This window comes from Pholcus phalangioides, unplaced genomic scaffold (genome assembly GCF_987345545.1).
Source record: "Pholcus phalangioides strain wild (caught in Gottingen) unplaced genomic scaffold, Ppha-v1.0 ptg000015l_1, whole genome shotgun sequence".
Taxonomy (NCBI): domain Eukaryota; kingdom Metazoa; phylum Arthropoda; class Arachnida; order Araneae; family Pholcidae; genus Pholcus; species Pholcus phalangioides.
In genome coordinates this window covers 74,891,426-74,905,122 of record NW_028301608.1, presented here as the reverse complement: position 1 = coordinate 74,905,122, position 13,697 = coordinate 74,891,426, and the positions used below count along the sequence as shown (strand labels likewise).

General features: G+C 39.7%; 1 protein-coding gene across 4 annotated transcripts in view; it reads left to right on the top strand.

Annotated features, from left to right (window-relative positions):
- Nucleotides 1-13,697, top strand: part of Sarm (sterile alpha and armadillo motif) — a 288,909-nt gene that overhangs the window by 179,569 nt on the left and 95,643 nt on the right. For all 4 annotated transcript variants that reach the window (XM_089244293.1, XM_089244294.1, XM_089244295.1 and 1 more), the window contains one exon: nucleotides 409-533. In XM_089244293.1, the coding sequence (XP_089100419.1) occupies nucleotides 409-533 (125 nt within the window). The remainder of the gene's footprint in view (nucleotides 1-408; nucleotides 534-13,697) is intronic.

Below are 13,697 nucleotides of genomic sequence, written 5' to 3'. Positions count from 1 at the left end.
ATCGTCGACTACTTGGCAAATACACTGCCAAACTATATTTCAATGTAGAATGCAAAAATATTAATTGCTATTCATACCATCAGGAATATAATTAGATTGCCTGTTGAAAAACAGTTCTGTCTTCTGAAAACGGAGATGTTCAACTTTGACTTTTCACACAGTTATTGCAGAAAAGTCAAACTAAATATAGCTTACTAATGTATTGTTAATTGTTGGTTTTTCTTTTGAACTTATTCCAAAACATATAGCATTTTATAAATATTTTTAGATATTTTTTTTATATTTATTTATAAGTAAAATCTTCAAGGTGTGATTATTGTAGCCCTTCCAGAGAATATTCTCCGACAGATAATTACCGGGAATTTTATATCTCTAAGTACCTGAATCCCCATTTTTTTTAATTTGTAGACTGGATTTTCAGCATATTCTGCAGAGTTCTTCAACAGTAGAGTAGACGGTGATCTGCTGTTACAATTAACAGAAGAAATGCTTAGGGACGACATAGGAATAAGAAATGGTATCCTCAGAAAGAGGTAAAAATATTTTTTTCCGATAAATGTATCTAAATTCTATAACTATATTCACTCTAACTATTTTGTTGTTAAAAACTATTTTTGTTTTACTGATTTAAATCATTTAATTTTCTGTTTGACTGACAATATCCTTTCCATACACAAGGTAGAAATTTGTTTCAGCTTAAAAAATTTGTGAACCATTCGTTGGTTGTAGAAACATAATTTCAATTTAAAAATGTATTCAAATAACGTTTCCAGTTTAGAGCTGTCACTTATTTTTATAGGGGCTGTATATGTACCGGATTAAAAAAAATAAATTTTCATACAGCACCCGCCCTATAACTTCCAAATAAAAAAAATTTTTGTCCTGATCCCAAAAAGCATTAGATGGGGTAAAACGGTTTTCTCGCATTCATTTTTTTTTTTCCACCTTTCCTCCGTATTTCGAATTTGAATATCTCAATGAATGTCGCACTTAGAAACGTGGAATTTTTTCAGCTAGAATCAGAAGAGATGGGGGCAACAACTTTCTAATTGGGTTTTTGAGCATAGTGTGTCCCAGGGACGTCATTTCAACTTTTTCCGGGGGGGGGGGGGCAAAGCACATGTACTCAATGTATGTATATATTTGTATATATATACCATTTTTAGTGTATTTTCAAAAGCCAGGGAAAGCAACGTCCCCCGTGCCCCCTCCCCCTAAATGACGGGCCTGGTGTGTCGGTATAAAAAGTTATTTTTTTTATTTTAATAACAACCACTTGCAACATGAATGACATACCTGAGTACTAAACGATATTTGGATACAGTGAACTTTCCCCTTCTTCTTATCGGTCGTAGGTTCTCGGCTATATTTCTACTACAATTTCAAGGCGAAATAACTGGGTTCTAGACTCCCAAAATAAGAATAAAACACTTTATTTCATTTATTATCCAACATCTCCAACGAAACCATCATGTCTCTTCGGTACAAACTTTCACACCTTTCCACCTTTTCGAATGTCTCAATTCATTCTCTTTTCTTTCTCTTGCGACTTCTGTTTCTCCCCCAGGCCTTCTTCCCACTATTTTCTCCTGAACCTTACAGATACTTTTCCTAATTGAAAGAATCAATGGTTCCTCTAGAATAAATGGTTCGCCGGTGATATGCCATACATCCTGTTACCTATGCACCCTGTATATATATAGCCAACGTAAAATAATCTGATCATTTTAGATGTATCGCTTAATATGTAAAAGTCAAATCGCCTATGTATGTAAAAGTCGGATATAAAGAGTGGGGCTCGTAACGAGAATTTGCGATTGGTTGTTAAACAGCTAATACAAATAATATGTGGTTATAGCCAGTTAAAATTATGAAGCTTTTGAATTTTATAGGGAAACTGTATTTGCTTTTTTGTAGCATCAACAAAATTCTCTAAAAAGGTCAGTTTTTCTTTCCTTCCCTTGAAAAATTAAACTAAAAGGATGGATTACTATCACTTATCATCGTGCTTGTTCCTCGTCAGCATCTGAGGTACTTCTAATAAAAGATGGACTCGACCTTTTTATCCAGACTCTCAATTTCTACCCCTCTTTATATTTTTAGACTTTTCTCACTACACAAATCGAATATAGGGGGAGAAAAAGGGTGGGGAGGGGGGTGCCTAATGGGACATGGACAAATTTCAGTATTAGTTTTAATTCAAATATTTCTTTCACATCTGAATGACAAAAATCAAGCTGCTGTCATTAATCACAAGAAAGGGGAGCATTAATCACAGGATCCATTCCTGATTATGAGAGGGAAAACGAAAACAAAAATCAGTTTTTCACCCTGAAAAGTAAGTTTGGTGTTTGTTTTTTCTTTTTGAATTATTAAATTTTTTTACACTGGTGAAGATAGTGCTGCAAATTAGTATTCTTTAAATATTGCACTTTTCACAAATCTCAGTCAAGTTTCCTTGTGATAAGCATAGGCTGTTTCGATTTCAAAAATAAAACCTTTCAGCTTATAGGGTCTAATGCAACAATTTAGAGATTGTTTCTGGTTTACCTGATGTAATGATTTTTTCGATTTTCAACAAGTTAGGAATGTATGATATGCCCAACTGGGATATGCTTGTTTGTTTAATTGAAATACGGTTACATCAAAAATAATGCAGGTGAAACTAAAAGTATTTTTGTCAGTGTTACGAAACTATAAGAAAATCCAAATTTGAAATATTGCCCAAATAAACATAATTGTAAACCTATTCGGATAAAATTTTGTTTCACAATGAAAATTTACATTCAGTGTGATTCAATACGCTTATGTGACCAAAGATAATTTCCCATTCAAGTTCAGATGTCGCATAACAAAGAAAAAAACTAATGGAATAAGAGCAACAGAGTGGACATAAATATACTGCTCTTGAAACGATTTTTGCTGAAAAGTTGCCCATTAGAGTAACAGATGAAAAGTTGCATTTCAAGCATGTGGTCCAAGGGAAAAAACAACAACAAAGGAATATTTGTCATTATTCCGAGATTAGTGCCTAACAAAATGTTTTCTCTCAAGCAAGAAGAGGAACTTGAATATTTCGATGGTGATATTAAAGATACACCATGGCTTAACAACTGAAACAAGGAAGCTTGAATTTCAATAGAAAAATTATGTTAATGTAATATGTTATCACCCCAGGTTCTCCGAATAGTGAGCACTGATTAAAGCAAACTTAAACATGGATTTATTAGCAAAATTAGAATAATAACGCACACTGTAGAGGACGATCCTCCTCGATTCGTTTTCCCACATATTCCATTTTCTCTCTCTTTTTTATTTTTACTGTGTTTTACATATACCGTGGTGACAGCGTCTACCACCTTATGGCGCTGTCACCATAATAAACGCAAACAAAATTCTTTTGCATGCATATGGAAATATTTACAGCTATTCACTGGCGGACAGTCTTGGCAATGCATCACATGAAAAAAAAAAAAATTTGGACAATGTTCAGTTTTTATAATGAACTTCTGTAGTGCAAAGCTGCAAACACCCAGCTTTGAAGTACCGAGGATTGTGATGCACACTTTGTTAAGTATTATAGGAATTGTGCATTTACAGTATACACCAGTATTTCCACTCAAAACAATGATTCGAACTTCTTCAAACTCCACACAATAGCGAAAGCTCCTACAGTGGACCATAACTCGAGCGCCATCTAGGATCATCCTCGTCAGTCACCGTATTCGGCGCTCAGTGTTTTTGTTGATTATTTAATGCTTATTAATGAAAAATTGTGAAATAAAATGTAATAAATGTACGTAGGAATGAGTGAGGAGTATTCTGATGTTTGTTGGAGGGATCCTGTCAACAAATTCAAAAGTTATTACCGTCTGCTTTGAAAGGAAGGGATTGAAAAGAGAAGATTGGTCATCAAAGACCCTCTGCGGATGTAGCTGAAGAGGATGGGGAACTTTCTGACGGATCAGAGGATGATAGGGACCACAGCAATGATTACTTCACGCGGGTGAACCAAAGAAGAAAGAAATAGGTATTCCCCAAATAGTTATCACCAAATGGGGTGAGAACTGGATAAATGACTTCAAAAAAAAAATTAGGAGATTGTGCGAGCTCCTCCCTGTAGCCAAACCAACATCGAGAAATATACTATTAAATGTCTTTTCTGAAAAAGATCATAGAATGGCTAAATAGTGAGAGATCTCTAAAATTCGTCATCAGAGGCCTTCTGGCCAACACCAGCTTTGAGGACATTAAATCAGACTTGATCAATAAGGGTTTTGAGATAAAAAAAATCTCCAATATGAGAAATTATTCCTCTGGACGTATTCTACCACTGCTCTTGATAGAAGTACCTATCAGCAGCAAGGAAATTGCCTACTTAGTTGATATTCAAAACGTACCAATTGAATTAGACCGTTACAGAGGTAATAAATTCCCTCTACAGTGTAGAAATTGTTTATTGATCGGACATTCATCATACTACTGTTTTAATTCACCAAACTGTGCTTTTGTGCACTTGGACACAACACTAGAGATTTCTCCTCAAAGGGGAATCAATCTAAAATGAAATGTATTATGTGTGGTGGTCCACACACTGCAACTTTCACAGGCTGTCCACAAAGACCTTCGAGTAGAAATGATGGCTTCCAAGCTACCTCCCAGCTTAAGGGGCTTTCCTCTCTCCTTGGGGAAGAGTTCTAACAAGTCTGAAATAAGTGATCTACCGTCAAAATCTCGACTTAACCCTTGGAACATAGGGGCTAACAACATTGACAAACAGCCGACTCAAGACCAAGAATCCCCTGTGGAAATAACGAAGGAATGACTACATATTTTGGGGAAAGTCAAGCCACAGCTCTCCATGAAGAATTATCAGCGGAGCTGCAGAACAAATTCTCTGAGACAAGAAGAAAGACTTGAGAAATTTTTGAAGATCTCATGACCCATCATGCTGTACAGGATAAACTCAAACAGGAGTTGGACGTGACGAATCAGGATAAGGATGTGCCTTCAACAAACTTCTCCCTTCTACGGCCATCCGGAACTATGTGATCACACAAAACAAATGTGTTTGATCAGACTCACAAATGTGATCAAACCTATATCATAATCGAAAGTACAGAAGAGTATGCAGACAGACTTACCAAATAATGACAACTCACAAAATAAAGTTTTAGTCCATCCAACATCAGCAACTTCTACTCCTGCTCAAAATATTGAACAATTCTCGAACCTCTTAAAACCGTTCTTGAGGGAACTGGGTCTATCCAGGGACAAAATTGAACTCGAACTGCAATTTTTGATCACTATAATCTCACACTCCAACAATTAGCACGCCAAGACTTGCCAGCAGCAAACCGCTGCGTGTTTTGGCATGGAATGACACAAGTCTGAGAAGTGACCTTAGAGAGTTTGGGCAGGCACTCTACGACATGGAAATTGATGTAGCCCTCGTATGCGAAACATAGTTGAAGCCTTCACACACCACTAACATATTTAACTACACCTGCGTCAGAAGATATAGACTAAACGAAAGAGGAGGTGGAGTAGCATTCTTCATCAAAAATGATATACCACTTAAAGATCTTAATACACCAGACTCTGACTCCATGGAAAAACTGGTAGTTACCATCTTTATTAACAGGCATCCAATATATCTACTACTACTAAACCACACATGTACCTCGTCCATATTCCTCTGCGGAACCTCTAACGAATTGGTACATGCGGGAATGTACGTGTAGTGAAACCTGACGTGAAGTTTGTTTCTGTGTAATGCTTGTTATGTGTAGTGCTGCCATCTGCCACCAGTTTTTCTAACTATAAGTGAAGTGTAATGATTGAATAATTAATCGTTGTAGGCCTGTTGCTCTCTGTGGCGAGGCTTTTTAATGGGGAGATCGGCTCGCATTTACGCCTCGAAGTTGGGAAGCACAGGGCATCCAATATATCTATGTGCAATATACAAGCCACCTAGAAATAGACTTTACCTGAACTTACGTACCTTTCTGATCAACACCAACAATTCAATTTTACTGGCTTGGGACTGGAATTGCAAAAGTCCTGCCTTGGTTACAAAATGGCTATATTAATTTACAGGGCATTCATATTATTTACCTGCAGTAACAGATCAAATTCCTGTGGTAAAATTCTGGAAAGATGGTGTAGAAACAAATGCCTACAAATACTCCAGCTCCATACCAACGCATTACCCGGATGTACTGGACTATGGTCTATCTAAAAACTTTCGGAATAAAATTGATTTAGAATCGTTCATCGGCCTCAACTCAACACATAATCCAATCATATTCACAATTGATCTACCAATGCCTCAAGATGTTCCTTTCTGCCACCGACTGGAATAAATTCAGAGATCTGCTGCTACTACTACACCAGACATGCGCATCGTCCATATTCCTCTACGGAACTTCTAACGAATTGCTACATGTTGGAATGTGTGTATGTGTTGTGAACCTGACGTGAAGTGTGAAGTTTGTTTCTGTGTAATGCTTGTTATGTTTAGTGCTACCATCAATTTTCTAAACTATGAGTTTTTCCTCAACTCATAGTGAGGGAAGTGTAATGAATGTATAATTATACCATTGTAGGCCTGTTGCTGGAGTTCTCGAGCTCCAGCATGCAAACAAGGAGGAAGTTGAAGCAGCAACCTGCATCTTTTCGGACAGAATTAAATCCACCTTACACAATCCAACTAGAAAAATTGCATACCCGGGAAACAAATTTAGAATCTCTCTTGAGCTGAAGGAAAAAGACTCAAAAATAAAGTAAGAAAATACTGGCAAAAATTTCGTCGTCCTTTGGACAAAGTTTCACTCAATTGACTGGAAAAGGAAATAAGGAAAGAAATCAAAGAATTCATCAACGAGCGCTTCACGAACTTCGTTGAAGAAGCCACTACGAGTGAAGGCTCCCTAGGGAAAGTTTGGAAAATCTGCAAAAGAAAAGCAATTTAATTACCAAAATTCAAAACGAACGAGGTGAATTGGTTGCCGAAACTTGTGAGGGTCAATTCGAACCTAACAGTAACTTGTCTAACTAACCTAAACTTGTCACTTCCCGAAAGAACAGAAACTTTTAAAATCAAACCTGTCCACAAATCTGGCTCTAACCCTCTCATAGCCAAAAACTTTCGTCCGATCAGCCTTCTGAGCAATCTATCTAAGCTGAACATATCCCTACACGATTCAATAACTATCTCGACTCCTCTAATTATTTGGTCCTGAGCAGCATGGATTCAGAAGAAATCACACCTGTGTCACACAGCTACATCGAGTCGTAGAATTCGCAATACAAGCCTTCAACCACAAGGAATTCACCTGCGCAATGTGCTTGGACATTAGCAAGGCGTTTGACAAAACGAATCACGTAACTCGGTTGGCCAAGCTTGTTGAATACGGTTTTCCTGATCACTGCGTGTTGTTCGTCAACAGCTATCTTTAAGACAGACATTTTCTGGTCAAAAATGGAAATGCTTGTTCTTATATTCGTCCAATAAGAGCCTCGGTTCCCCAAGGATCCGTTCTTGAGCCTCAGCTCTTTTCCATCTACATAATGAGTTTCCTGCTCCCCAAAATGAAAATACTGGGACTCTGCGGATGATGCAATTATTATCACCAACAACAGAAAATCTGATAAATGCGGAGAAAATCTTCAGGAGACTATGGAGGAGGTTGAAGACTGGTGTGAGGATAATGTTGTTGAGCTTAATAATGTCAAGTGTCAGTTCATCTGGGTGACAAGAAGAACCAAATTCACTGGAGCTCCAATCTACGTGGGCAGAGAAGCCATAAGACCTGTGAAGGAAGTGAAATATTTGGGATGTATTCTAAACCAATCATTATCCTTCGATTCTGATGTCACGCATTACATTCCCAAGTGCAAGACTAATTCTTAAAAACAAAGTCATAATTTAAATCGATCATTAGAATATTACGACCTACGCCGCCTCAGTATGGGCTCATGTTCAAAGACCAACATGCAGCGTCGGCAAAGTCAACAGAATAAAATACTGAGAACCCCTGTGCGTGCCTCAAAGTACATCAGGGGGGGGGGGCTGATATTAGAAAAGACCTGAATATTCCAACCATCCTCAGCTACATCCAACAAATCTCAGAGGATCACTTTGAAAGGATGAGGAACTCCGAGTCGACCATCTGAGAGCTGGTCAACTACAACCCACGTTAAAGACTAAAATTTCTCAGGCCTCAAAATGTCATGGTTAGAGTCTGAATTACTGAGCTGTATAATCTTTGTCTATCTATTATAATGTTTTTGTACTTTTATCTTGCTATCGAATTTATTGATCAACTCTATTGCATAGAGTAACATTTTCTTAAATGTACATGGTTGATCTTGCATTGCACCAATTAGTATAATCTCGGCTAATACACTTGTTTTTCTATTTCTTCTTTTGCATGTTAGATTTATTATTTTCCTCATTAATGCGTTATGTAACACGTTGGTGAATTGTACAAAAGTGATTTCATTTTTGTATCCATTATAATACTCGCATTTATCGCATATTATTTCTTTTCTCACTATTGATTTTGCTGCTGAACTTTATTGCATTGAGTAACATTTTGATGAAGGCTGATCTTTGTGTATTGTACTATTCTGATGGTATATTTATAGGATCGTATGTTTGTGTTTTTTTTTCCTTTCCATTAACTTACAAGCACTTCACATCTACACAAACTTGTCTATAACCCCCTTCGTAGCCAGCAAGGGCAGTCCCCTCGGGCTGGGCAGCGACGAGAAAAATTAAATTCCGTCTGTCTGTGAAAGAGAAGATGCAGGCAAGTCCAATCCTATCCAATAGCTTGGTCACTTCCTTCTCGGCTGATCAACCGTTAACATCTCGTGAGAATTCTCTACACCTGTTTACGGGTCGTCGTCCAACCGAACTTTTTGAACTCGCACGTGGCTCCAACGCGGACTTATTTGTGTGAATAAACAGCCTTTGTGAGGCTTAATCTTCTATGGAAAAGATTTGACTGGCTGATCTACCCTATTTTTTTCTTCTTTTTTCTATTTCGGCCACCAGGACAATCTTAATTTCTAAGTTTTCTCAATATCCTAATTCACTGAATTCTTTCAAGCGCCAAACCATATGGCACATCAGTAAAGGTAAGTTGTGGCTCACAATCTTACAGGCGTAAACATGAAGATCTGTCCCATCTGTCTGCCCACTCCCGGTCAGGCCCCTGGCGATTTCGAAGCCTTGAGCAATCTAGCAAACCTCGCTCTTGAACATAACAATATACCCATAGGCATACGCAGAATTTTCTCAAAGGGGGGGGGGGTACGTTTTTTCCTGCGAAATAACACTATAATCTAAATGACACTATAATCGGTAATAGAACCCCAACCCCCCTCCCTTTTGCGTACGCCAATGGATATACCAGAAACGTCCAATGTCGTCGACTTTTCTTAGCTGACTATGAAAATCGTCGTCTTCTCGTTGAGGACAAATGTAGCGTTGCTACAAATTTCAGCAAGCCTTTTTTTAACATGTTAACTGGTGGGGATTTTGTCCCACAATGAAGGTAAAAAATGACCACTGGTGGGGCAAAGCCCTTTTCTTGTTTTCCTGAAGCAGCTTCAACTCACATCCTTTTGTACAAGCCATAATCTTCTATCTCGCATATGTTTTTTTATATTGTTTTGAATCAATGCCAACACAATGTGTCATTATCCCCATTGTGCATAATTTTTTATTGCAGCTCGCTCTGTAAACTTCTGATAGATTTCTTGCATGCTTTTTTTCAAGTTTGTACATCGCCGCCCTCCGTTTTGCATATTTTATGCATTAACGCAGAGAGAGTTATAATTAATTAATGAGTTTAATAATTTCATTAGTTAATGCTTTTATTAATTAATAATTTCAGTAGTCAATATTTTTATCAATAATTTATTAATTAATATTTTATTAATTAATTTTATTAAAATTTGAAATTTTTGCCTGCTATGTCATTTGTGCAAACACAATGCAGCTTACTCCCCTTCGCGAGTGCCCTTTTTTCCTAGTGCCCCACTAGTTTAAATTTCTTATAAAATAACCTGAATTTCAGTACCGTTATGATACACTATGAGCATTACTTAGCGGATGGGGCTAACACTTCTAACTTAGATGATCTCATTAAGTATTCTGTTTGGTTTCTTCCTCGAAATCGATGAGGCCCCCTGTAAGCACACGCTTGTATCCGAATTCAAGGCCCAGGAGAATACCCCGATGTATCATCGCCGCTCATTAACAAGTCTTTTCTTATAAATGCAAAGAAGGCTAAAAAAGAAACACAATAAGTCGCAGGATTCTGTCCCAAAGTGGGTTTCTCATTCTCAATCTGTCCTAGATAATGACAGTTATATCCCCTCTGCTTCTAATGAAGTACCTAGTGAGGAGGTACTTTTACAAAGTAAGGATGAAAGTGGGAATGGTCGAATATAACAATCGGACCAAGGTGGCAGTAGCACGGCACCACAGGATCTCATTAGCTTGTGGTGAGATTCGATTTGTATTTTATCTCACAGATGGCGGCACTTGTAAAGCCGACGCCATTGGATTGTCACGCGGGAAATCGCAGGAGAAGCGATCGAACCATGAAGAGCTTAACATGTCGCTCCGTAGATTTTTTATTTCGTCTTATGTTTCGTGTTGTAAATAAATAATTATTTTAAGAAATTAATCAATTATCCTGAATCCATCATTTTATTCAAATCACGCAACCTCATAACCCAAAGTATGGTGACCGCGGACTTCAAACAAGTTCCAGTTTCTTCACTGCAGCACGAGGCAATCTACTGGCGTTTCCCGTGAGTGAACTTTCGCTTTCCGGAACTTGACATCACTTTTCCTGGATTTTCATCATGGAAGTAAGTGCCGTTCAGGTACCACTTTTTAACCACCATGATCCAGCGCTGTGGTTTATCATGTGTGAAAGCACTTTCGCTCTCGCTGTTTCGAAACCGATAACGGAATCTGTCACAAAGTACAACTATGTTGTCGCGAATCTGCCTCCGGAAAGTGCGGCTCTTGTCCGGGACATTCTCGTTAATCCGCCGGCCACGGATCCGTATGAAAGGCTGAAATCGGAACTGATTAAACGGTCGAGCGAGTCGTCGTCCACTCAACTTCGAAAGCTCTTAACATGCGGGTCATTGGGAGATCGGAAACCATCCGACATGCTCCGCGAATTGCGACGACGAGCAGAATCGCATTCTGTCTCCGACGAATTGCTGATGGAGCTTTTTCTCCAACACCTACCGGCATCAACTCAGTCCATTCTACAATACAAATACAACGCCACAACAGGCAAATTGCCCAACGAGGTGGCTGACTTAAGAACATCATGGATCCCCGAGCCCTTTTTTACCCTACCTACGAGCCCTACCCACTACTGCTACACCACACATGCACCCCGCCCACAACCCCCCGTGGAACCCCCAACGAATCGGTACATGCGGGAATGTACGTGTAGTGAAACCTGACGTGAAGTTTTTTTGTTTCTCTGTAATGCTTGTTATGTGTAGTGCTGCCATCTGCCACCAGTTTTTTTTCAAACTATGAGTGAAGTGTTATGATTGAATGATTTTTCGTTGTAGGACTGTTGCTCTCTGTGGCGAGACTTTTTAACTGGGAGATCGGCTCGCATTTGCGCCTTGAAGTTGGGAACCACAGAAAACCAACTTCAGCCGACCACCACTGTGGGGTTCGAACCCGGACCCTCGCATCGCGAGTCCGTCACTATAACCACTCGACCACCACAGCGGCTGCTGTCTCGCTGCTGTCACTCCACTCGTTCTCGAGAAAGCTGCTCAACTCGCCGACAAAATTCATGAAGTGAACCCTCAGCATGTTGACGCAGTTGAGAAACCGCAACAGCCGGATTCCGTCGCGCAACTTCGGGACGAAGTGGCTCAGTTACGCCGCGAGTTGAAAAACGTCCTGCGTTCACGTAGCAACTCTCGCCAACGTACCTCACGTGCGCGCAGCCCGCATCCACGATCGGAAAACTGCTGGTATCACAACAAATTCGGCAACAACGCCAAAAAGTGCGTGTCGCCGTGCAAGTTTAAAAAAAACGGGGCGGGCGAGGAGTAATCGCGACATGCTCCTTGCCACAGGCATCTCGTCGCCTTTTTGCCATGGACAGAAATTCCAAAATTCGATTCCTGATTGACACTGGATCCGATGTTTCTATCCTTCCAGCATCACCATCACAACGACGCTGCGACGCCACTATGAAGCTCTCTGCTGCTAATGCTTCATCCATTAATGTTTATGGTCAAAAGAGGGTGACATTAGATTTCAGTCGCCGTCGTAATTTCACTTGGACTTTCCTACTGGCTAATGTTTCCACACCCATCATTGGGGCAGACTTTCTGTTCAACTTTGATCTTGTTCCGGATCTCCGACGACGATGTTTACTGGATAGGACAACAAAACTCAATGCTGACTGTGATCTTCACATTGCAGAAGTTCACTCAATCAAACTCATCGAAGGTGACACCATCTACCACAGCCTTCTCAGCAAGTTTCCCGACATCATCAAACCACCACAACCAGGACAACCTGTGAAACACTCTGTCGTGCATCATATCGAGACTGTTGGTCCACCTGTGCATGCCAAACCAAGACGTCTAGCTCCTGATCGATTGAAAATCGTGAAGCAAGAATTTCAGCAGATGCTTGACCTCGGCCATTTACGACCATCTAACAGCTGCTATGCATCACCTCTGCACTTGGTCCCGAAAAAGGACAGTGATGAATGGCGTCCAGTTGGTGATTACCGAGCTTTAAATGCACAGACTGTGAAGGACCGGTACAGTGTTCCAAATGTTCTGGACTTTACATCTGAATTGCATGGTAGTAAAATCTTTTCTCACATAGATCTCATCAGGGCCTATCATCAGATTCCTATACATCCTGAAGATGTCCATAAAAGTGCTATTATCACACCATTTGGGTTGTTCGAGAGCACTCGAATGCAATTTGGCCTTTGCAACGCTGCAGCCACATTCCAAAGGTTTATTGACGAGGTCACTCGTGGACTTCCATTTGTATATGCCTTTGTTGATGACATACTGGTAGCCTCGAAATCACCAGAAGAGCACATCGAACATCTTCGGTTGTTATTCGAACGTCTGCAAATATATGGCCTCAGCATCAAGCCCTCTAAATGTGTATTTGGTGTTTCATCAATTGAATTTTTGGGTTACCAAGTTTCTGGATCTGGCATCGAGCCTTTAACAGATCGTGTTGATTGCATCCTGAACTTTCCTAAGCCAAACACCATCACTCAATTACGACGTTTTCTTGGTCTCTTCAACTTTTATCGTCGTTTTGTGCCCAGAGCTGCACACATCTTAACACCTCTACACAAGTTTTTGGAGGGAATAAAAAACAAAAAGAAATCCAAAAGAGCTACTCAAACCAAGCCAGCTGATATCCTTCAGTGGACTGATCCAGCCGAGCAAGCATTCATCGATGCGAAGCAAGCCTTAGCGGGTGCAACATTACTTCACCATCCAATTCCTGGTGCCAAGCTAAGTCTTTGGGTCGACGCCAGTGATTTAGCAGTCGGTGGTTCGCTAATGCAATCAAATGGAAAAGGATGGGAACCCATTGCATTCCTGTCCATGAAACTGACAAAGAGTCAACAGAAGTTCTCCACTTA